General features: G+C 37.7%; 1 protein-coding gene across 6 annotated transcripts in view; it reads right to left on the reverse strand.

Moving 5' to 3' along the window:
- Positions 1–23,882, reverse strand: part of inpp4b (inositol polyphosphate-4-phosphatase type II B) — a 189,150-nt gene that overhangs the window by 107,664 nt on the left and 57,604 nt on the right. For 5 of the 6 annotated variants that reach the window (XM_023334716.1, XM_023334715.1, XM_023334718.1 and 2 more), the window contains one exon: positions 11,436–11,515. In XM_023334716.1, the coding sequence (XP_023190484.1) occupies positions 11,436–11,515 (80 nt within the window). Of the gene's footprint in view, positions 1–11,435; positions 11,516–19,588; positions 19,966–23,882 lie in introns of those variants that run through there. The other variant, XM_023334721.1, reaches the window with a different exon arrangement.

Below are 23,882 nucleotides of genomic sequence, written 5' to 3' on the forward strand. Positions count from 1 at the left end.
AAAGAAACAGACAGTTCAAGGATTTCTGTCAATGAGCCAAGCAAACATTTGCTCAGAATTAGACATGGGCCAGTAAAAGAGTCTAGTGGTGTGATAACACCGAGTAAAACACCATGCTCTGATAGCACTGGGGTCTTTACACAATTTAAAATGAAGATAAAACAAGACCTTCTGTTTTCTTTGTAGAAACAAGTAATCCTGCTGCTGTTGAAACAATTTTAAATATTGATTCTTGTAAACATTTCTATATTGCTGTGTTGATTTTCAGAAAATTAAGTAAAAACGTTAGCGCATGCCAATCACAAGCTGATGTCACATTGCGTCCTATCTTGCTCTGTGTTCTGCTGTATTGAAAAGCGTGGATTACACGGGTCTGAAGCAGGCGTCTGGAACTCCAGCCCTCGAGTGCCTCACTATGCAGCCCTGCTCTAACCTGAATCAAACAGCTGAATTACCTCCTTAGTATGTTCAGAAAGTTTTGCAAAGGCCCGGTTGTCAACTATTCATTTGATTCACTTGATACATCAAAAAGTTGCAGGACATTTGTTGACACCTGATCTAAGCACGAGGAAACAAAGAGGATTTTGTAGAACATCCATTCAGATCTTGTTTCTAAAGTAAGCGTGTGGTTTTTCAAGAACTTCTGGTTTTAAACAGTGCATGTTCATCAGGATCAAAGGTGTGAAATTTAGTGCTTTCTTGTGTCAGGATTTTTGCCGTCACCATCTCACTTAATTAACTTACTTTTTTTCTTCATTTTTACAGATCAGTTAACAGTTAGTGAATGGAATTTCAGTGCTATATTGGCACTCCTCAGTGGTCAGATAGTGTAGCCTGTCACTTTAAGTTTCAAGCATGTTGAGGTAGGTAAACCTTCATCATTTTGTTCTTGATGGCTTGTTGCTGCAATATTTGAATTTGTCAGCTGACAAACTCAAACATTGAGTGTGCAGCAACATATAGAAGAAGGTGTAACACTGTCGAGGTATTTTATGAAACAGGGAAAAATCTGTTCATTTTCTCTGTGTTCCCATTCAAAGAATATTTAAGATATAGGGAAATGGTTAGGAATGTGAAAACATTATTTTTAATTGTGGCTTTTTAAAACCTTGTTGTACTTTGACAGCAATCCCAGTCCAATCCTTACTTAGATTGAAGACCTCGGAGCAAATTATCACAACCTAAAACAAACCTAAAAAAAAGAAAAAAAGAAAATCATTTAACAAAATCTCAATTTGGATTTTTCATCACAGATGTAATCTCACAAACTGATCTTTTACACACATCAGTTGAGTAATTGAGTCTTTCTTATACGATTGTCATTATTCTGTTTTGGTAATTCAAAGAGATGTTTCTGAGTCACTACACAGATCAAAACCCTCAGACGAAAACCAATCTTTATTAAAATGAGGGTTAAGACTGCTGCAAACTTACCAGTGAGGAAAAACAACCGCCTCAGAAAAATATTAGATAAACTGAAATGAAAGCAGTCAAGATTTTATGAGTTCTATATGAGTGGTTCATATCAATTGCCTTATTGAAGGTTGACACAAGCTAAGGAAAATCTACTTACTAAAACATGGAGCAACGTTTTCCTTAGAGAAAGGACCTTTGATTAATGAGTCCTTTTGCCTTTTTGTCAGCCATGAGAACTCGTCACACCTGCCCCACTGATCTGATGAGACGTTTTCAGACCTCAGCTCACCAGGTCCTCACTGTGCCATCCAATCCCACAGTGGCATTTACTGTTGAGCAATTGTTTGCAATATTTTCTTTTCAAACCATAAAGATGCATTACACTCCCCGAAAATCAGCTCAATTTGAAGCAACTCGGCTCCTGCAAAGCACCTGTACGAAAATAGAGCTCGACTTAAAGATGCCCATGCAGGGACAATGAGTGGCATTAAGGATGGCCTTCAGCTGCAAAGCAAAGAGATGAGAATGCATTGTTTCTCCTTGGCACAGACTTTTTTAACGGTGGGAAACAAAGAGAATGCTTTCTATCTCGTCTCTTCAAGTCGGGTGCTTGAATGATGGAACAGCACAGTATAATCTTCAAAGAAAGATGCAAAAATCACATATAGAAATTTATGAAGCAACAGCTCATTATCATATTCTCATCTCCAAGAAAATCACTTGTGCCTTCAGCATGCCTTAGCAACTCAGACATTTTTCATTATATCTCTTAACTCTTCACATTTCTACTTCTTTGTATTTTTGGCCAACATAGTACGTGTTTTGTGCAAAGAGATGAATGAAAGGATGAGGATGCAATGATTAGTCAACATAATTGACAGCATTGATGAAAGTTTTGTCAATGCAAATACTTTAGTCGTACATCTTCTGTAAAGCCAGAAACCCACAAGTAAAAGTTGTGTAGAAGCAAAATGTGAAACACTTTGAAGGAGGAAATGTGGTAAACATGTAAATTAATTTCACGCCAACCTCTTGTCTTTCTTCCTCTTTTATTTTAAACACCTTTTGTGGTTTGTGTGGTTGTGAGAAGAAAATATCAAGCATGCAGTATATACTCTAAGTGCAGTTATGTGTGTACTCATACTAATGTAATGTATGCATGAAGGCCTCATGTGTGCATTGGATGTGAGTAAACTCATTCCATATTCATTAAATGCATTTTACTGGAGGATTCCCCCGACATAAGCACACACTTTAAAACATGTAGAAAGGCAAACTGCTTGCTACGGCCCTCTCCATGTGCAGACCACAATAAGAACATTTCCAGCCATCTGTTCATGCTCGTCGATAAGGGTTCTTTATTCCCCACCAAGTGCTGCAGTACATATGTTTTTCTGTTTCCTGATAAAACGATAAGAAAAGAAAGTCATAAATAAAGATTAATACTGTAAATAGTCATTCTGATTATTAGTGTTTACGTAAAATATCTCAGAAATGTATTTTCATCACGATTTCAATATGCAAAGAACTGCTTGGTTTCTGTTACACTTTAGGTAAATACAGTGGTTAGGGAAGCAGACCAGCTGAAATAGTTGAGACATCCTCTAAAAATGCATATGAGTGACGATTGCTTCCTGGACACGTGGACTCTGTTGAAGTTTTAAACTTTATTCAATTCTTAGATTTCTGCAGCAAAAATTTTTTTAAATCACTGCAGAAAAATAATTATGGATGTATGGATTGACAGATAGCAGGTAAACATTGTAGATAAAGTAATGACGAAAATTATTTAGAAAAAACTAATTTTCCATGCTCTTTTTTCCACTTTCTGATTAAGCACTTCATAAACACTTCAATTTAACGTTAGACTTTTCCAGAATGGAAACCTGAATATTTTACTTGGATGGTCGGGTGAGTCTCACTGCTGTTTTGAAGCCTTTTTCAACATAAATTACTTCTATCACAGAAACTCCTGCGTAGTAATGGAGGAAACAAAAAGAGTTAAAATTAACTTGCTGCTGACATTTGTCTGAGTCATTTTAAGAAGTCATAAAGCCGAGTCAAAGACAAGGTGAGAAGTGGGAACATGTCACCGTCTGATTCAGTGATGATGTGTGAACAAACGTATTCATGTGTTATTTTAATTTCATTTCCTACTTAATGGAAACACCAAAATTGTGAAATTGTGTTTTTTAGACAAAGATTTGTGCTCATTTTGAACAAGTGGTTTAAAGTCTTGGTTTCAAACAAAAGTAAAATCTGCATTTCATTTCCAAATAAAGCTCCTAAAACCTGAAGAGAGACAGCAGGTGTGCAGAATCCAACCTGCTTGAGGTCCAGTGTGAACTTTCCTCTGTCAGTAATGATTTGGGGGTGTTGGCTACCAGAAAATTATTAGAGTCCATCATGGCTCCCTGTGTTTTATGGAAATGCTGACTTCATTTTCCAGCAGGACTTGGCACCTTCCCACTCCGCCAGAAGTGCCAGTACCTGCTTTAATGACCGAGGTATCACTTTGCTCGACTGGCCAGCATGCATGGCTGACCTAAAGCCCGTAGAGAATCAATGGTGGGTTACCAAGGCGAAGACAAGACGCCGCAGGTTGATCACCTCAATACTGCATCAATGCAGAAATTCATGCAAAAGGAATCTTCACCAAATATTGAGTGAATATACTGTATAATATTTCCATATTTCCACTTTTATGAATTAAAACTAATTTTAATTGCTCTGATGAATTTGAGGCATAATCAGAAAAACACCTGAAATGAATGTTTGACATATTTCATACTTTATGATTCATCCATGAAATATGACAATTGATTAACTTTATAATGATATTCTAATGTATTTAGATGCCCCTGTGTATGAATGGGAATATGCATCATGCATTAGAAATGACCAACAATCTGTCTTCTGGATTGTTCATTTTCAGCAGAAGCTGATAAATAATAGCTTCAATGTGGGCAAATCGAATTTTTTGCTGATATTAATGTCACTGCAGCACGAGAAATAATACCCACATACACACACATGCGCACAAAAAGCTACAGCTACATTCTTTTTCTCCATTTTAACCAGATCACATCGTTGATCTTTAGTCTTTTAGGTCAAGCTTAGATAGAATCGGTCACAGGGGATATTGTGTGTGAGGGAGAGTAGGATGTCTGTGGATAAGTGTGAGAATTGGAGCAGGGTGATCCTAAGAACTCTAAAAACGATATTATCACAATAGTGGCCTAAACTGTCGGTGATGGAACAGTAAAGGAAGGTGGGAGTGGATAAATAAGCCATGAAGCAAGGCAGCAGAGCCCTGGTCTGTGAAAATGAAGACTTACTGCAGTAAATCTCTAATGCGCACATGCATGCAGACACATACGCACACATAAAAACACCCTTAACACAAGCATACAAATTCATATCAAAATCAAATCTCACTCTGAGCTGCAGAACTGGGTCAGAGAGTGCTTCTGCTGTTGAGCATATAAAGTTTCGGAGATAACGAGAAGTGCAAAAGGGGAACTAGAGTCGAAGAGTTTGGGAAGGAAAAAATAATTAATGCAAGGGACCAAAAAAAGACTGAAAGTGATCAATTAAAGCTAGTGGAAAAGTCATAAGTATGTTTTCATGAATTGATATGCACATTTTCATATGAAGCACATCCCAGTAGAATAATACATGTAACACCTAAGAGGAGGAAAAGAAACTTCTTTACTTGTTTACTACAGCATATAGCCAGAGACCTTCAGCCCTAAAAGCAACTACACACACCGCAAAACAAAACCTTACCAAGTATTTTTGGTCTAGTTTCTAATGCAAATATCTTAATGCACTTGAAATAAGACAAAACTAACTCATAGATCACCTTTCAGGAAGTTATAGGAACTTGTTTTAAGTCAATAATTCTTTAATATTGATGAAAAAGTGATAGTTCCACTGGCATATTATAACATTTGAAAAATGTCTTGTTAGTGAATTTATCTACCAATAAAAAACATAATTTTTCATCAATTTTAACAAATTAATGACTTAAAACAATCTCCTAAGTTACTTGTATGTTAGCCTTGTCTTATTATTACTACTACAAAATTTGAACTGGGAACTAAACCAAAAATACTTGATAAGATATTGTGATTTTGCAGTGCATCTGTTTGGAGATATTCTAACCTTTAAGATGTTTTTACAACCCAAATGAACAAAAAATGTTAAGGAAAATGCTGCAAAATGCTTGGTTATTTATTTCTTGATTATAAAAAGTGGAGGAAAATCTCCAATTAACACATTTCACTGTTTCAGACTTAAATCCCCACTGTCAAACTAGTCAAGCCCGATGTTTAAAACCAGACGGCAGACTCCAGAAGTTACAGTCAGCTGCTTCACTCTGCGTGAGTAATGGTCACGAGGGAACCCAAGTTCATATATGACAACCAGAGGGATTTACGACAAGCTCTTTGCAAGCCTCAGGGCAACAACAGCATGGAGATAACTCTTGATAAGCCTCAGTAAGACTGCATATTTAATGTACTGTATGCGATATTTATTATATCTGCAGCTTCCATGACTGTACTGAACCATAAAAACACAACATAAGCTGATCATATGGCAGCAGCTCATTCAGAGAGGGATGTATTTTAGAAAACTGGTAATTTATTCAGTTTTTTTTGGACACAATTATCACTTTAGTTTACAGAGAATTATCAAAAAAGATGAAAATGACTGTGTAGAAGAATAGGACTTGTCAGAGGAGAAAAGACTGATAAATTTAAGATGGAAGATGGACAACAGTAGCTCATTAAAGCCAGGCTATGTGGAGCATCTCTGAAGGTAGGTGGGCTACAGCAGCTGAAGCCCACACTCTGCTGTCAAACACGAAACACAAAAAACAGGAAAATGTTGCCCCGTCTAATGAGTCTCGTTTTTAGCTCCATCTTGCAGAAAAGCTACTTGTAAGTTAGCTTTGTTTTATTTCAAGCTTACTGATATATTTCCACTAGAAACCGGACCAAGAATACTTGGTCAGATTTTGTATTTTTGCATTACATGTCTGCTCTTAAATCAATACACAAACAGACAAAAATGATTTTGGTTTGCCTTCTTCCTTTTATGTTCACGTCAACACTGCTTGACACACGCAGGGAAGGTAAAATCTTCACATTATCATCTCAATGGCCTCTGATGTCTACCATAGAGACGGACCATCATCCCACATTCTCACTCATTCATCATGACACTGTCAGGAACTGCTCAGAAAAGTGACCCAAATCAAACTGGTCGTGTCACACTGCAAACAAAAACAATCCGTGACAAACATCCTAACCAGTCTCGCATGAAAGTGAGCGTGAGACCTGAGAGAGCAGCTGAAATGCAGAAAATTCATGGGAATAAGGAATAAGCCCTGAGCCAGACAGCCCTGTAGCACAGCAAACTTCGCTGAAGGGACAAAGAAAGAGAAGGAAAATCACATATTCTCAGTGGTGCTAGTCAAATACCAATTTCTCTCCACATATGCTTGCAAGCAATGCAAATCCAAAGCTTATGAAAAGAAGTTGGCCAGAGCCATATTGGTTTGGAGATGCACTGAAGGGAATCAATCCTTGCTTTGTGGAGATAAAGCGGCCCCAAATTCTCTGTGCTGAGCGAAGCAGCTCAAATTAACCGACTTTCTGCAACAACTGGCTGAGTGGGGATTAGGACATTATATTTAAATGAAGCATCTGTTTGTGCACACTGAATTGCATTCTTGCCCATGTCAGTGCTGCAGCTCCTGCCCTGCTTGCCCAGCAGAACTAATTTGTAGTGTGAGTCATCAACTCTTCCACAGGTCAAACAGCCCAGAGTGAATCTTACAGTATAGATGCATGTAAAGCATCTATGTTTTCGCTATAAACAAATGTTTTCTCTCTGGATGAAGCAACAAGCAAACTGCATATCAAATGTGGGCCATTTGCTCTGTGGGTCTGTGTGTGTTTATGTATGTTTCACTCAGTCTAACACATTTATTCCAACAATGGCAACAGACAGGCAAACTGGATGCACAACATCAACTATTTTTTTTCTTGTAAGACTTTTCTACTTGTATAGTAAAACCCTGAGCTTTTCAGCTTATTGAAAATTGTTAAAACTGACTTGACTGACAGCTCCCACACTATTTCAGAACTTCCCTTCCCAAGATCCTGTTTACTTTAACTAAATATTTGAGAATTACCAAAAAAATAAGACAGTATGGCATGACTGGCTTGATAACATTCTTCAGTGTGTGAATGACAACTGTCTTTGGTTTCCCAGGAGCTAAGAGGACACAACGCGTTCCAGGCCAATGTGAGCCAACTGTATCTGTTTACGGGAGCTGAGTGAAGAGGCTAACGACAACCTCTTAGAAAGGTTAGCACAGAGGCTAATCATAGCTGGTTTCCCCACAAACGCAGCGAATGCTCTCCATCCACTGGATTCCATTTTTTTCTTGTCCTTGAGCCCAAAATGCCTCTCTGGAAGTAGGCACCAGCACTGTCTCAGGAGAACCGTTCAAGAAAGGCTTGGATCTGGGCAGAGATAAATTAGCAGTGTTTTGTTGTTTTCTGCAAGCAAAACTTCCTTCTAACTGCAGGTCATGGTGCCTGCAATTAACGGTGTTTTATGAGGTTATTGACTGATAGAGTCATTTTAATCATACAACACAAGTTAACTTCATATTACGGAAATTTTCTTTCCCTTTATTGTCACTAGGCTATATAAAAAAGTCATAAAAACAAGCTAAGTGTCCCATTTTCTCAAAAGCTAAATGCTAGCTAAACTACGGAAGCTGTTGTATATTTTTAATGTTTCTAGATATTTAACATTTTTATCATTCTGTTATATTTTTCTCATCAGTTTAGTTGAGCGTTACTGACTTAGTGAGTTTGTTTAATAAAGAATTTAACTGGACTGGTGAATTATTTTTAATAAACTCTTGTATATTGGAGACGAGTTGTTTGAAATGAAATAGTTTTGTGTCACATCTGTGATTTTTGCATAAAAACTAATATTTGTACATTTCTTTCCAGTGGTTGCAGAACCAATCCCAGTTTTGTTAACTCTCTGCTCTACATAAGACCTCTCAGAAATATACAAACACACATGAGGGAGTGAGGTGGTAATTTCTTTCCTGACTGCATCTCATATAGTCTTGCAAGATACAATTAAGCCTGGTGACTAGGGATCACCTACAGGAAATGGAAAACATGGCACAACAAATTAGAAAAAAAGGCACATAATGAGAGGAGATGGCTGATGGAACACATTTTCAGATATGACTAGAGTGTGAGGTGAAAAGGAAATAAGAGTCAGGATGAACAGAGACTGACAGCTTGAAGATGAAGGGAAAAAAGTGGCTGCGGAAATAGAGACTGTTTTATCAAGCAATAAAACATTATGTTCATTTTGTTCTACTCTTTGCATGCGTCTTATTTTGTGTCAGTCAAGTAAACACAAACAGAAAGATGAGAATCTACAAACGTCAATGACCAAATGAACATTTTATTTACGCTTAGGAATATCCAACACACCATCTGATCCAGTATATGGGATTTTGCTCCTGGTCCCCATGGTAACCCTGCTGACCTTCACCTCCATCCATGCAGCCAAGGCAATCCGGTTTATCACTCAAGACCACAATTTGTGATTACTTTGCTGTCACAGAACTGCCTCTGCTTCAAGAAGGCAACACATCTTCAATTTGTCTGAAAGATGACTTACAGGTTCAAGCAGAAACATTTTCCTTCTGGTCTGCCACTATGAACAATACTAACATTTTCTTTGTTCAAGATGAGAATTTGTAAAAAATCAATTTGGAAAATTTGGGAAAGTTTTTCAGCAAACCACGTGGCTGAATCTGATGGTCAGCAGATTGTCACCAATACTGGCAGCTGGAAATCAGCTGGAAGTCCATCAATCATTTTGTCACATTATACCATCATATTTATTGTGACTTAATGTGGTAGCCCAACAAAAAGTAGCATATAATTGGTTCCGATACGTTGTTATTCTGTTTTTTTATAAGTAAAAATCTGAACAGTGTGGAATGTATTTAAATTCTGCCCTGATGAATCCGTACATCCACAGACTGACATTTTGGCCAATTCTTCTTGCTTCAGAGCTCAAGTTCAACCAGATTAGATGGAGATTGTTTGTGAACATCAATTTTCAAGTTACGCCACAGATTGTCACTTGGATTTAGGGCCATCTCATGTCCAGAGATCTCCAACTTCATTCCTCGAGTTTTTAGAAAATGTCCAAAACATCTGAATCAAGTAACCGAATTACCCATCCTCTGCACTTATGGCAGAATCAAGAAGCATTTCGTGGATCATAAATGTCTGCAAACCTGATTTGTTTGTTCTTCTAATTGTAGAAGTAGAGACAAGGATCTGAACAACTCTACTGAGAAAACAGGATCTCTCTGCACTGATGCAGTTTGCCAACGTTTGAATGAGACATTATGTATGTATGTAGAGGAGAGCTCACACATATTTATTTCTATTTATGGAAATCTCTTTGCAAATGATATTGGCAAGCATATACACAGCCAACCCTTTCCATAAAAATAATAAAAAGTAATAATAATTTCAGCAAAAGTCAACAGCATTTCGTCACCAACTTTTAAAAGGTATGGCATTTTTTTATTTTATTTGTATAGACTAGAATATGATAATTTACAATATGATATATATTTTTAATTTAATCAATATTTTCTTTATCTGTGTATGAATCAGGGATGCATCATTCCATTGCCATACAATCTGCAGCATCACGCATGGTGTGGAAACAATGCTGCATTGTTATCCCTCCAAATAGGAGGAAAACGGATGCAAAAAGGTGAGCAGATTTCGCTGCTACGACAAATTTTTTTTGAAAAAGTTTAATTCATTTCAACAACGGCTTTCTATTTGTGAATTTCCCATAAAGGCAAGATTTGTGGAGAGCATAAACGATAGTTGCCCTATAAACAGATTCTCCCACCTGAGCCGTGGATCTGTGCAGCTTCTCAAGAGTTACCGACTCGACTGCTTCTCTGAGTAATGTTCTCCTTTTCTGATCAGTCTCAGTAAACTTCTTACATTTCTTGGTCTCCATGATGTTATTTATTCAATAATGTTCTCTCACAGAATAGCTTGATTTATATTTAGATGAAACTACGCACATGGAAAGTCTACTTTATAAGTAGACAACTTCTGAAGGCAAATGTTTGCACTGGATTTCATTTCAAGGTACCAATATAAAGGTGAATGAATATAGAAGCGTTTCAGATTTTTATCAGCAAAATGCTCTAAAAATGTCTTCTACTTCAAATTTATGCAATACTTTGTGTTGCTCCATTAATTAAAATCCCAGTAAATACATTAGTCAGATGCTGCTTTTGCAAATAAGTGTTTACATCCAAGGCAAACTTAAATAATATTAAATAATATAAAAAATCTAAAATAACATCTTCCCTGAGCCTCCTCAAAACACCTCAGTTATGTTTCTAACTTTTCTTTTTGCAAAATTATCACTATGAAGCATAATGTTTGCATAATGTCTGCTGAGAAACTGCAAATAAAAAAAAAATGAAAATTTTTTCACTGCCATCAACAGATCATTCAAAAAATGAGCAGTTGTCTTACTTTGCTAATAAATATTATAAGCAAAGAGCAAATTCTTGCTGTTGACAGCTCTTTAAAGACGTTAGTGCAAAACAAATCTTCAGAGAAACTTATCTCGTAGAAACCTGACCCTAAGCAATCATTTTTGGCCTCTTTTTAATTTCCTCTGGTATGTGCTTAAAACAGACAGCACAAATGAGAAACCTGCATTCCTTGATATTAATACAACATGTCTGAAGCAAACAACGGTGGCAGCTCACGCAACACCCCTGCTGTCACAACATCTGTGGAAAGCTCTCTCTTCCCGACTCGGTGTCATGTTCAGGCTGATCTGTCAGTTCTTAATCAGCAGACTCTAAGAAGCAAAACGGAAAAGCGAGAATGAAAGTAACATGCTCTCACCTCAGGCTCAAGGTCAGTCGTCCATCTTTAGCCCTCAGCAGATCCCCGATGGAAAAGGTAGTGCTACCGAGGAAGGAGCTCTGCAGAGATGAGACAGAACCTGGATCAATGAAGCTCTTCAGCAGGAAAAGTCACTGAATGATCGAAAGCGGCACCATACATATATAAAAAGACCATTTATCAGACAGTAATGACTTCACCACTTACTAAGTTACAAAGAGCCTCTGATTTGTTTACCTTTGGCTCAGAGAAACCAAACTTTATGTTGAATCTGGTCAACAGGCAACTTTGGACTTTAACTGCGATCTCGCTAATTATCTCCCCAGATTTTCTCCAGTATAGATCTGTCAGTCAACAATATAACCACTCACATATGACGTAAATAACACAGATAATCTATTGCATTATCTGTGCAAACAAAGGCAGCAAACAAACATTTCCTCATCGGAGTTGATGTGTTAGAAGCAGGAAAAATGGTAAATGGCCTGTGTTTGTACAGTGCTTTATCTAGCTCAGAGGACTCCAAAGCACCGCATTCAGGCATTCACACACTGATGGTGGCACTGGGCTCTTTGACTGGTTACAGGATGAACTCCTACCTGCTGAACTACCATCGCCCCAAAAATGGGCAGTGGAAGGTTTTCAGTGAGTCTGACAAGGCCAGACAATTGTGTGTTTGTAGTATTAGTGTGTTTCATATTGCAGTAACAAAGTATTGCTTGAATCCAATTTTTGGAAGTGTATGCATCATAGAGAAGAAGAAGAAAAACTCTGTTCCCCAATTATATACTTGCAACATGGCACCAGGATGCACCAGCATTGGAGGCAATCTGATCCTTGGAAGGATCTAGCCTTTCATGTTGACTCTACTTTGGTACATACCATCTTTCTAAGCATTATTACAAAGCTTGCCTTTCATGGAAGCTGCATTCCCTGATGGTTGGTGACTTTTTCAGTCTCTTTTGTCACACTATTAGACAAGTGGTCACAATATTATGCCTGATTGGATTGATATAGAGTGCTTAAGCAATCTAAGGAAAGTAGACAGGTAAAAGACAAAAGAAATGTCAGCCCTGAAAATCGACTTCCAACACAAGAGCTGTTTCTGAAAATCAATTCTGTAAGAAGCAGGAATCAATCCAACATAGACCCAACAAAAGATCTGAGAGACCAAGAATAGCTCTTTTGGAATCAAACTTTTGGTGCTAAAATACTATTTTTGCATACAAAGTGCAAAAGATTCAACTTCAAAGGGCTCTTTGCTCTCTTGTCTGTCTGTACAACACAGGTTCATCTCTCCAGTTCAGGAATTTATGCCTGGACGAGTCACAGGAATCAAAATATAAAGAAACAACTAAAGAGTTTTGAATAGGCAAAACCGTGTAATCTTTTTAATATAAAACACACCAGCATTCTTCTCTTTTTGGCTAATGCCACTCTTTTTTTCTTGCTGTTCTGGCAACATGAGTTTGCTGCAGGGAAGATATGAGCAAGGGGCGTCAGAGCACGAGAACTGGGTCACGGAGAGAAGAGTACGGGACAAGCCCATCAATAACGCAGATCTGCATCGGAAGAAAACCCACACCCTCATGGGCCCGAACAGATACATGCACGTGTGCTGACACACATACAGATGCAGCACGTCCTGCACCTGCAACAAACAAAGATGACATGCTAAACTGTGTCACAAGGAGAAAGGGACCACAGCAAATCATCTATGGTGACCAGCAAAGCTAATGAACATTAAGTGCTGAGATGAACATTTTTATAATGGGAAATATTTTTTTATAGACTGGGTAAATGGCTCTTTAGCATGGAATACTGCAGCCTAATTTCAAACTATTTTATCGGACAAAAACAGCAAAAGGTGTTTGTTTTTGTCTGTCTTTTCTGCACACCATATTGTTTGACGGCTCATTGAACACTAAAATGTTTATACAGAAAAGGTCCATTTCAGCTTTGCTTCTACTTTATTTTACAGGCGTATCAGAAGCTCTGACTCGCCTCTGAAGACAAACACAGAATTGTTTATTTTTTTATTTATGAATGTAAATGAGCTTCAGGTATTGTTAGTGAGCATGCAGTGCTTCTGGGCTTCCCTTCTTGCACAAGACAATGAAATAAAAAAAAAAGCTGTGAAAATGAGATAGACACGTTTAAGACAAGGCAAACGTAAAATAACAAATGCCAACCAGAACTAGTACCAGTCAGGATTATGTCTGTAGAGATTCATTTATTTATTATTCTATCCAATTCACATCTGACTTTAAAAGAACTACAAGAATAACGAAAACCCTGCTTGAATTTCCCCAAGATAAAAAGGCAGCTTGTATGTTATTCTTTTGAACTGTCTGTCAGACACAAAAAGCAGTAAATCATTTATCTGACAGAAGTAAATTATACTGATTTTTATCAAGGATCAAGGTAAACCAAAGTCTTATAAAACTACTTCAAAATTTTGTGTTTCTAGAGTTTAAATTTGTTATTCTCTTAATTATATTCTTAAATATGAGTAAGATGATGGGATGAGAATCTGCCGTGGTTCATGACAAGAAAAATGTTGACTTTAAGTATCTTGGTCTCTTTTCGGTCTCTATAAAAGCAAGACTAAAACATGTGAACAATAAAAAGATAATAATACTACTAATAATACATAAATCAATGTGCTTTAACACCTAAAAAAAAGTCTACCACGTTCCCCCAGCTGTCCTCTAGTTCAGTTCAGTCCCTTTATTGTCCCCCAAGGGGGAATTAGTTTTGCAGTCAGGCATTTCAAGCACACAGCACAACATAAAAGTCCATCAGCAATGTTGAAACAGACAACATTGCCGGTGTACTTTTATGTTGTGCTATATGTTTGAAAGAAAGATTTAAACAAGATGAAAGCTGTGAAAAAGTATACCAATTCCTTTTTTAAAATCACAATCAAATGTTAATATCAGACAAAAATTAGCACAAAAAGGGGAAAAAAATCTACCCAAGCCAACCTGGCTTACCATTAAAAAAGTGGTTGGAGTGTTTTGCGAGGAGAAAATGTTCCAGTTTTAGTCAGATTACCTCTTTTTTTTATTTCACCATAAATGTTATTATTCAAGCTTTTATTTTTTGAATCACCTCTACTTCTGATCTTCGTGCCTGCATTTGAGGCTCAAAACCAACTACCACTGACAGGCTCCTGAGAGAGTGCTGGTGTAACTATATGCAGATTAAAGTAATGCCACCCCACGTACTGGATGTAATACTCAGCTTGATGAAGGAAGCTTTTTCCTGCAGCAGGAGGGAAATTTGAGGGCTGGGGGAAAAAAAACTGGCAGCAGAAATTTGCATTGTTTTTGAGGAAATGCTGCTTGGAAAAAACAGCCAAACGCTGCACAAATTAGCAAGTAAAGCTATAAAAAACAACACTGAATAAATACCCCTCCAACACCTAGCTAGCACATAATAGAACTAACTAATTAACTATCAACATTTTTAGTTCTAAAGTTACATCCTAACGAGGAGAATAGCCAAAAACAGTGAATATATTGCACAAAAATATTCACTGTTTTTGGCTAATAAGAAATAATAAGATTTCCATTACCACTACCTTATGGGTCTGCAACTCAATCCAATGTCCTGAACTTTGAACTTTTAGATGTATCACTGCTCCAACACACCTGAATCAAATGATACCAATCATTCAGCCATTTGACTCAGGTGTGCTGCATCAGCGGTACATTCAAAAGTTGTTAGATCCTCTCTACACTAGCACAGAGACTTTCTGAACAAGACTTGGGGCCGCACCTCTTGTCAACATGCAAACTGGATTTTTGCTGAGAAAACTGAGATTCCTAAAAAAAAACCACTTTACACAGAAGAGGTCCTTGAAAATTAAAAATGATTAGAGAGAATGACATAGAGAGGTCAGCTTCACACAGAATTCACAGCTGTGTGGTGTAAATCAGTCACCACTTCTTTTATGAGAGGACACCAATAAAAATCTTTTAAAATGTTTTCCTTTGTTTAGATTTTTTTAATGGTGAATTTGGATGTTTTTTGTGTATTAAAAGTGTCTTTTCTGTGCCTTACGCTACAGAAATCCAACAAATCTATTGTTGTTTATCTTAAAATCAATGACATTTCACAAATTGGTGGACTATTGTATTCTGCCAGTTATGTTTAAAATACATCACAGTACATTACCAGCACATTTGCAAATAGATGTATGAAAAGAGATAGCATTTGATAATTTGAGAGGATCAGAACGTTGTATTTCTGTTTATGGAGCAAATCTGTAGTATAATCTGTCTAAAGAAAACAAAAAGAATAGATCAATATTTACTTTCAACAAAATAACAGCATATAATATTCAATTTATAAAGAGCATATTGATTCAGTAGTGTTGTGTCATTTCAAAAATTACATGTTTTTTCTTTGCTATTATTATATTAACATATGCACGTTGCCTGTTTTGTGTTTAAAGATGCATCCAAATGGTTGAATGTGTTTAGTTGTCGACATTTTGAACTGTAAATGAAACGAAATAAGTAAGTAAATAAGCCTTATTATAACTTTGACTATTTAGATGTTTCTGTTTAGCTAATTATATGCTGCACTTTTGATTGGTCACATTACATTCCTGGCATTTATATATTTGTAAGCTCATTAGCTGCCTGCATGCTGGTAAAGATGTAAAGTTAAAATGTGCTCAGCTTTGTTCAGGCGATTAGTCCAAACTGATTACACTAGTCAGACAATAATCATGATTTTTTTATTCTTTATTTTGGAGAAGCATGCTCAAACTATCTGTTGAAAAGAGTAATAATGTTCTAAATAATATTGTGAAACTTAAGATTATAATTAAGTTAAACTGTCATACGGACTTATAAAAAATTTAGACTTTTAGAAATTAGCATAACTGGCAGATTTCAATCAAAAATAAGCATGCCGCGGGTCAAAACTTGAAGATAAAATTGGATGAACGAAAAAGAAAAAGAAAAGAACCAACATGATAAATGTAACCTTGTCAGAAGTTTTGGGTCATAAAGCTGCTCTGATTAACTGAGCATGGCTGAGCAGAGCCGCAGTGACTCCCTGAAACACAGCAAAGCTGACAAGTTCAATTCAATTCTTGTCAGTTTTATTTATGTAGCACCAATCTGAAACAAAATGCCATCTCAAGAGACTCTGTATAATGTGATAGAATAGGCAGTAGATGTCTTTCACCCGGAATATACAATATTCATACTCTACGCTCCACAGTTCTAGATTTCTCATCAATAACCTGTTTTAGTAATGAAAAGAGTTAAAGTCGAGTTTTAACAGCAGTTTAAATTAGCTACAGTTACTGTAGCACATTTTGTCATTTTACAACCACAAACTTCAGTGTTCTATTTTTTTTTTATGTGGAGGCAGCATAATGGTGGGGGAATGCTTTTCTTTTACAGAGACATTGAAGATGGAGTGAACTAAATAGGGATCTTTAGATCTTTAGATCTAAGAATTTCCATCCATCCAACCATCCATTTTCTAACACCCTTGTCCCTAGTGGGGCTGGGAGGTGCTGGTGCCTCTCCAGCTAACGTTCTGGGCGAGAGGTGGGCCCCCCCCTGGACAGGTCGCCAGTCTGTTGCAGATCTCCATACATTAGAATGCCAATACTTTGTGTTTATAGAGCCAATAAAACTGTAATAAAATGTCAAAGTTTATAGCTTTAAAGTGAGAAACATGAAAAAAGTGAAAAAGTCTGAAACATGGTGGATTGTATTGTATGAATACTTTTTCAACACGCTGCAAACTCATGGAGAATTTCCTTTTTTCTGTAAAAACATGGACTTGTTTTTTTGTTTACTTTCATTACAGATCGGCTCGACTCCAGGTATTTGCGGTCACTCCGGTGCTTTTACCTCACAGAGACCCGCTACACAACCCGAGGCCTGCCGAGTTAAACTGACATGCTCTGTTTCTCCACCTTTCTTGCCTCCTCACTTTTACATCTCACCTCCTTTCTCTTCTGAAAGCAGTATAGCCTTTTCTCTCCCTCGCCTCTTTTTTCGGTTTCTCTCCACAGCACCGTGCATCAGATAAGAAAAAAGGGCATCCTGTTCACTGACCTTTCTCTAAATCATTTCCTCTTCCACATTTTCCTGCAGAAACACACACAGATACTCAAATATGTCAAGCAAAATGCTGCCCCACAACATATTCTCATGTTTATTACTATTATGCATTCAGAAGAGGGTAAACATGCGCACTAATCGAACATGCGGAGAAAAAGCATAACATTAATTAAAAAACAGAACAGCTTAGGTACAGCAGAAGATTAGTCATGAATTAAACAGTCAAGCATCTCTCGTTATGCATGTCGTTGATTCTTCATTGCTGAAGTACAGCAGCTCGTCTCGGTTTGGGCCGATAACCCAGAGAACAACGGCTCTTATGCACCATAAAAAAGCATCGTGTCCCCATGTAGTCATTACTTGTGAGTCGGGATAGAGCAGCTGGTAAATGGCTTCAAAAGTCGACAGTGCAGTGAAAAACTCATTTTCCACCTTTTGTATTTCTTCAGTTCTTCCCTTGTTGTCATAATTAAATGTTTGAAGTCATCAAAGCAGACTTAATATCAGAAAAAAAACATGAGTAAATGCAAATGGTAATTTTCTGATGATAGAAACTTGCTACTGATTGGCTTGTGTCACCCTCAGCTCTCTGCTTTTTTGTTTTATTTTGGCCCAAACTAATATAAAGCACTGCAGATATTCACCCATATTGGGGAGTTTTTAAACCTCTGTGGCCAGTTTGAGAACCAAAGGCATGATGCTAATCAGATTTAACTGACAACTTTGACTAGACCATTTTAAGACCTTGCTATAAAGCAGAACTCATGGCTCCAACCTCAGATCCTCACACTACCAGCACCATGTTCTATGAAATGATTTGATGATTTGTTATTGCTGAGAACAACAAAATTCTTAAAACTTTAAAAATGCCTTTGTAACTTTGTCCAAACTAAGATTTTGTTTGATCGACAACTTTGTTTCTCATCTGTTCTTGAATTTGTGTAGAACAGGTCAGGAGGTTTTGCTTTTGGAAATCTTTAAGCCTACTTCGTTCTGTCAGACAGGTTCTGTTTAACTCATTTCTTGATTCTACAGATCTTGCAGGAATCAGTCCAGGGTGTTGCTATTGAACCTGAACTCTGGTTTGCAAAAGTTTAATTCTGATTAAGCAAAGGTTAGTGTGGATAGTTTGGTTTTTTTTCTCTTAAAGTTCGCAAAATCTTTCTGATTTCTCAGGAGATTTTTGATCAGTGGTAAAGAAAGTTTAATGATATGAAACATGACAAAAGGAACATGTGACAAAAGGAAAAAAATCCTCTGAATTTCCAACAACAAAGATGTAAAATTATTGAAGCTCCTGAATGCATTTTCAATGTATGACCAAAGAAACGCGACCCAGAAAACTTGAGAAAAAGGAGGAGCAAAGTGAGAAAACATCTTCCAGGATTAAACATTTTGTTATCTTCTGTTCATTTTGCACATTCTTCACTTCTTTGACTGATTTTTCTTTCTGCTTCTGACAGTCCTGCAGTTTCAGACCTATTAAATAAACGTTTGATCTGCCCATTTTGTAGGAAAAAACTTTTGAATTTTCCAAGCTTCTCTTCACAATATTCTGAAAGTGATGGACACTTGTGCAGGCGATCCGAAACGCTCCTCTGTGGTCCCTTCAAGGCCACAGTGTGTGTTCATCACTTGGCAGAGCTAAACGGTCCACCTAAAGGCGCAGATCTATCGATCCTCCCCGATGCCCGAGGTGACAGAATGACACGAAGATGCACACCGACACGCTCTTTCAATCTTCCTCCTTTTTCCCTCCAAACTCAAGAGAATCCCTGATGCAGAGGATGCTCACTCTCACACTGCACCCGAAAAGCCTTTTTACATAAACAGCAGCCATGTGACTCTATAATTAACACGCATCCTAACAAACACAAACCGCACAGGTCAGTGGCGTCCGCTCGACAGCGTTCATCTTCCACTACAGAACCGGCTCTACAAATTGGCCTAATTAACTCATCAGAGGTGTCATGACATGCACTTGGGCACAAATTTGAGAGCCGAACGAGGAGCAGCAGCAAACACCCACAGATGGACGTGAGGAAGTCAACTTACAGTTAGGTGTTAGAGAATCCCAGCAGGTAAAACAATGAGAGGAGACTGAAGGAGGGGCTGACAGAAGACAGAAAGAGGAAAAAGTGATGTTATGTCTTCCTTCTTCTTCTTCTTCTTCTTCTTAATGAGCTCCAGGAAGGTCTTGTCACATATCTTTCCCCCAGTCCGCGGTTAGAGTAACTCCATATATACGTCTTGTTTGCTCTTTAAAGAGCCGCGGGAACGCTGTTTGATTTATGCATTGTAAATACAGAAACACATCAAACACACACCAACATGCACACTGCAGTCTGCGCTGTGACTGAGAAGAGCCTCGAGTGAGCCGGCGGCTCTACTGCTGCTGCTGCCGCCGCTGCTGCTGTGGCTGGCGTGACGGAAAGCGAGACCAGCGAGAAAGAGAGGAGGAGGAGGGTGAGGGAGGAGGGAGGAAGCCAACGAGTACAAGCAGCCGAGTCATGGGGTAGGTGGGTGAGGAGGAAGAGAAGGAGGTTACAACACAGAAGAGGAAGAAGTAGAAGGGAAGGAAGACAGACAATTAAAGGGCACAGAACCAAGATAGCAACAAAAAGAAGGAGTGAGATATAAAGAACACAGACTTGTGTGTCACACCTCAGCGGCTGCCTGTGACTCAGACAAAAAAAAAAAAAACACTTCTGACCACTTCTATTAATATGATTTCCAACCACACGCCACACTCTGCTCCTGTTCGCTCGCGTGTTTGCATACAGATAAATACTTCAAAAACACACAACGACATACTTGAGAATCACACAAGAGGCTTCGCCAGATTCTCTCACTCTGTGCTTTTCAAATCAGATGTTCGCCGACACGCTCCAGCCTCAAACTGAAAGAGGGGAAAAAACATATATTTATAGTCGCAGATGACAAAAAAAAAGCCACACAGCAACACCGGTGACAACAGGCTTAAGTTTCAACTATTTGGGCTTGAACCTTGGATTAGGCAGGGTTTAATTTACCCCTGCTGCCGCGAAGGGGATGACTAATTCTGGCAGAACAAAAGACCCGCTCTACTCTGGGCCTTATCACCCCGAACAGGTACACAACCAAACACAATGAGACGAGCAGCACACCCACCACAGCACTTAGCATTTATGAGAGCATGCAGCTCGATGCAAATACGCCGAGTATTGGAGGTCACGGTGATCATGAGTTAACCTTTCTGAATATGGGAGGTGGCGTCAGGAAGAGTGGGCGGAAAGTCTACTTTCTGCGTTTATTACATTGAGGATTGATGACCTGGATGTCAAAGACTGATTCATGAGCTCAGACCTGCCAAAAGTTCACCCAAGATGCCTTCTACCCTGCTAAAGTGTTTACTTCGGGTCTGCAGCTAAATTTATGTAATCTAGTGCTGATGCCAAATACATTTGTGCTTTTTTTCAGTTAGTTACTAATATTTCTTTTTTTTTGTCAGTGATTACTGATGTTTTTTGTGGATTTTCTTTTCTGCTTACCCACCCCGAACTTCAGCTTACAATAGGATTCAACTATCCAGAAGCAGAGATGTACTACATGCATAAAAAAAATCCCTAGATCAAAGCAAAATAAAAATCAAACCCGCAGCAATGAGGCATATTTAATGCAAGACTTTGAAGTTCAAAATGTTTGACATATTTTGGAATCTCGGTTCCTGAAAAGCACACTAAGGCTAATAGGGATTGGTCCTTAAATCACAGCAGAAAGCACAAGTTGAACGTCAAAGTGTGAGATCCTTCAGGCTGTCAAATGAGAAGCCTAAAGGTGCTGCTGCTTCAATGTCACTTCCCACTTTCAGCATTATTTAAACAGCTCTAACATCTTAACACCAACTCAGAGACTTGTGCAGCTCATCTATCTTTCATTACTCTTCCGTGCATGTGTTGGCAGATGTGACAGTCTGTGCAAAGATGACAGAAGTAAGACACTGGTGGCTAAAGCTACAAAGGATCTCACACAAACAGTCTTTCCAAACTGGGGTAAGTGCAGAGAAAAAAAGGAGTTGGTCGAGTTCCCAAGGTGAGCTCACATTCTCATTCCTAATCAACCACCAACAACAGTGTCCTTGAGTTTTTTCTACTTGAAACTCGTATGATGTGGATGTGTTAACAAATTGTGTCCTTAAAGAATTGAACCTAACAATGCTCCCTTTATATGACTCTGATAACAAGGGAAAAAAACACCTTCGTTTGCTTTAAAACTGTACTATGCAGGATATACAATGGACCCCCAGTGGGGGTTAGAGGTCACAGCCACCTACAAATTGTTAAAATCCACAAATACTTGGTTTTAAACACGCTTAAAGCTGCCTATTTTAAAGAAGCAGTGTGCATATTCTAGACACATAATGCCATTTTATAGCACATTTGAGTAATTATGTCACCTTCGGTTGTAATAAAAATGCTGTACATATCGAACATGACCTAAAAGAAACTTGACTTCGTAATTTAAGACCTTGAAATCGGGGTTCTATCTCTTTAAGAAGCTCCTGCTCTTTCAGACACTCCACCTTTAACGTGATTACAACAACGTTCCTCTATCAAGCCTTTAATGTTTTTATCTGTGTTTCTCTCAGCAGATGCACAGTTTCACCAGGTGTTTCCTAACTGTTGCTGCCGCTAATCTAGAGGAGCTGACTGCCAGCCAATAGCGTGTCAAATAGCAGTGCATCTAGGTATCTCAGCTTCCAAAGCAGCATATTCTTCAGAATATTTCCAAAAAAATGTGGGAATATGTGATTTTTTTTATAGTTTCTGCCAGGCAAGTTTGAGAATAAAATCTCAAGTTCACGATATCTAAGGCCACGTAAACTCTCAAATGTTTCTCCTCAACCAAAGGGGAAGTCTTACATGAAAATGTTCTCCTCGGTGCTGTAGGTTATGAAGTTAAAACCTGTTTTATTTACCCAACCATTTCTCACATAAACATTTAATAATTAAAATTCACTTCAGAGAAGTACACTCAACAATTTAAAAATACTTTTTGACTATTGTGTCATAAAAGTCCAACAGTTATATGATGATAAATTCTCACTATATATAATTACAGTATTTGGTGTGCATATATTGTATTAGAATATCAGCATGGGTTTATGTTCAAAGAAGAATGGTGGAAATATGTTAAAGCCTAGAATGAATCTAACAAGATCAGTAATATTATTTTTTGCAATGAAAAGAACTGGAAGTGTTTTTATATTGACAGGATTAAAGCTTGTTCGTCCATGAACCTGAAATATTTACTGAGAATCAGAAGATTTGCAAGGTTTTCAGGAAACCTATGTTCTAAACCATTATTGCCAACTTTAAAAAGAAAACATGTCACAACATATGTCACAAATTACCAAATAAAGAGAGAGGTGTTATGTGGCGAGTAAATTGAAATGTGATTTTTTTTAATATATGTGGAAATACGTGCTTTTATTAGGAAGAATATTTGTAAACAATATGAAAAGCATGTTTATTCTGTTTGTGCAGAGAGATATTCATGTGTTCATCATTATACAGCTCACATCCACAGATGCTGTAAACCATTACTAGCCAACGTCCCTGATAAACCAAATGCATCGTTTTGTTGGAGAATATGCTCACTGTTGTAGGAGCGCTGCTCTGTGCCTTATCATCTTACTTTCACTGCTGATTACACAACATTAAGATCATCCATGACACTTGAGATCCAGGGGACTGGGCTTGTGAGCTGTGATGAGTGAAGGGTTTGGGTGAAGGGTGGAGGAAAGCGTGTGATTTTGTGCAGCAGATTAATTTTAATATTGATACTTGTTTGCACTTGGAAAAACAAAAGTGTTGTTTTATTTTTCATATTGCCTTTACATGCAATTTTCTTCTTATTTATTTTATTTTTGCTATTTTTGACCTACATGAATATGTTTTAAACTTTATAAAAAAACCACCAAATGCATAATGTTTTATTAGGCAAAGTTTTTTGTGTGTGGGTCTGGGCTCTTAATTGACTTATCTTTTTGTGATTTTGCTTCTTTGCTCATGTAAAGCAATGACAGCTTTTATTAAACAGAGCAGTCAGATATGGGTAGGTGGTGGTGTTAAAAAGTCCAGTCTGAAATGAGCCTAGATCCAGCCATACGATAAAGAAGCAGCTCTTCATACCGCATGGACCATTAAAATGTTGAAATTAAAACTACAATGTTAGGGGTAATTGAGGATTGCAGGTACTTGTTAAATTAATAACCCACAATCTCAAGGAAGAAAGAAATATGAGGGATAGGGTGAATGTAATTACAATTAATAACTTGATTTTTGTTATTACATCTTTGATAGAAGGT

Source organism: Xiphophorus maculatus, chromosome 5 (genome assembly GCF_002775205.1).
Source record: "Xiphophorus maculatus strain JP 163 A chromosome 5, X_maculatus-5.0-male, whole genome shotgun sequence".
NCBI classification, from domain to species: domain Eukaryota; kingdom Metazoa; phylum Chordata; class Actinopteri; order Cyprinodontiformes; family Poeciliidae; genus Xiphophorus; species Xiphophorus maculatus.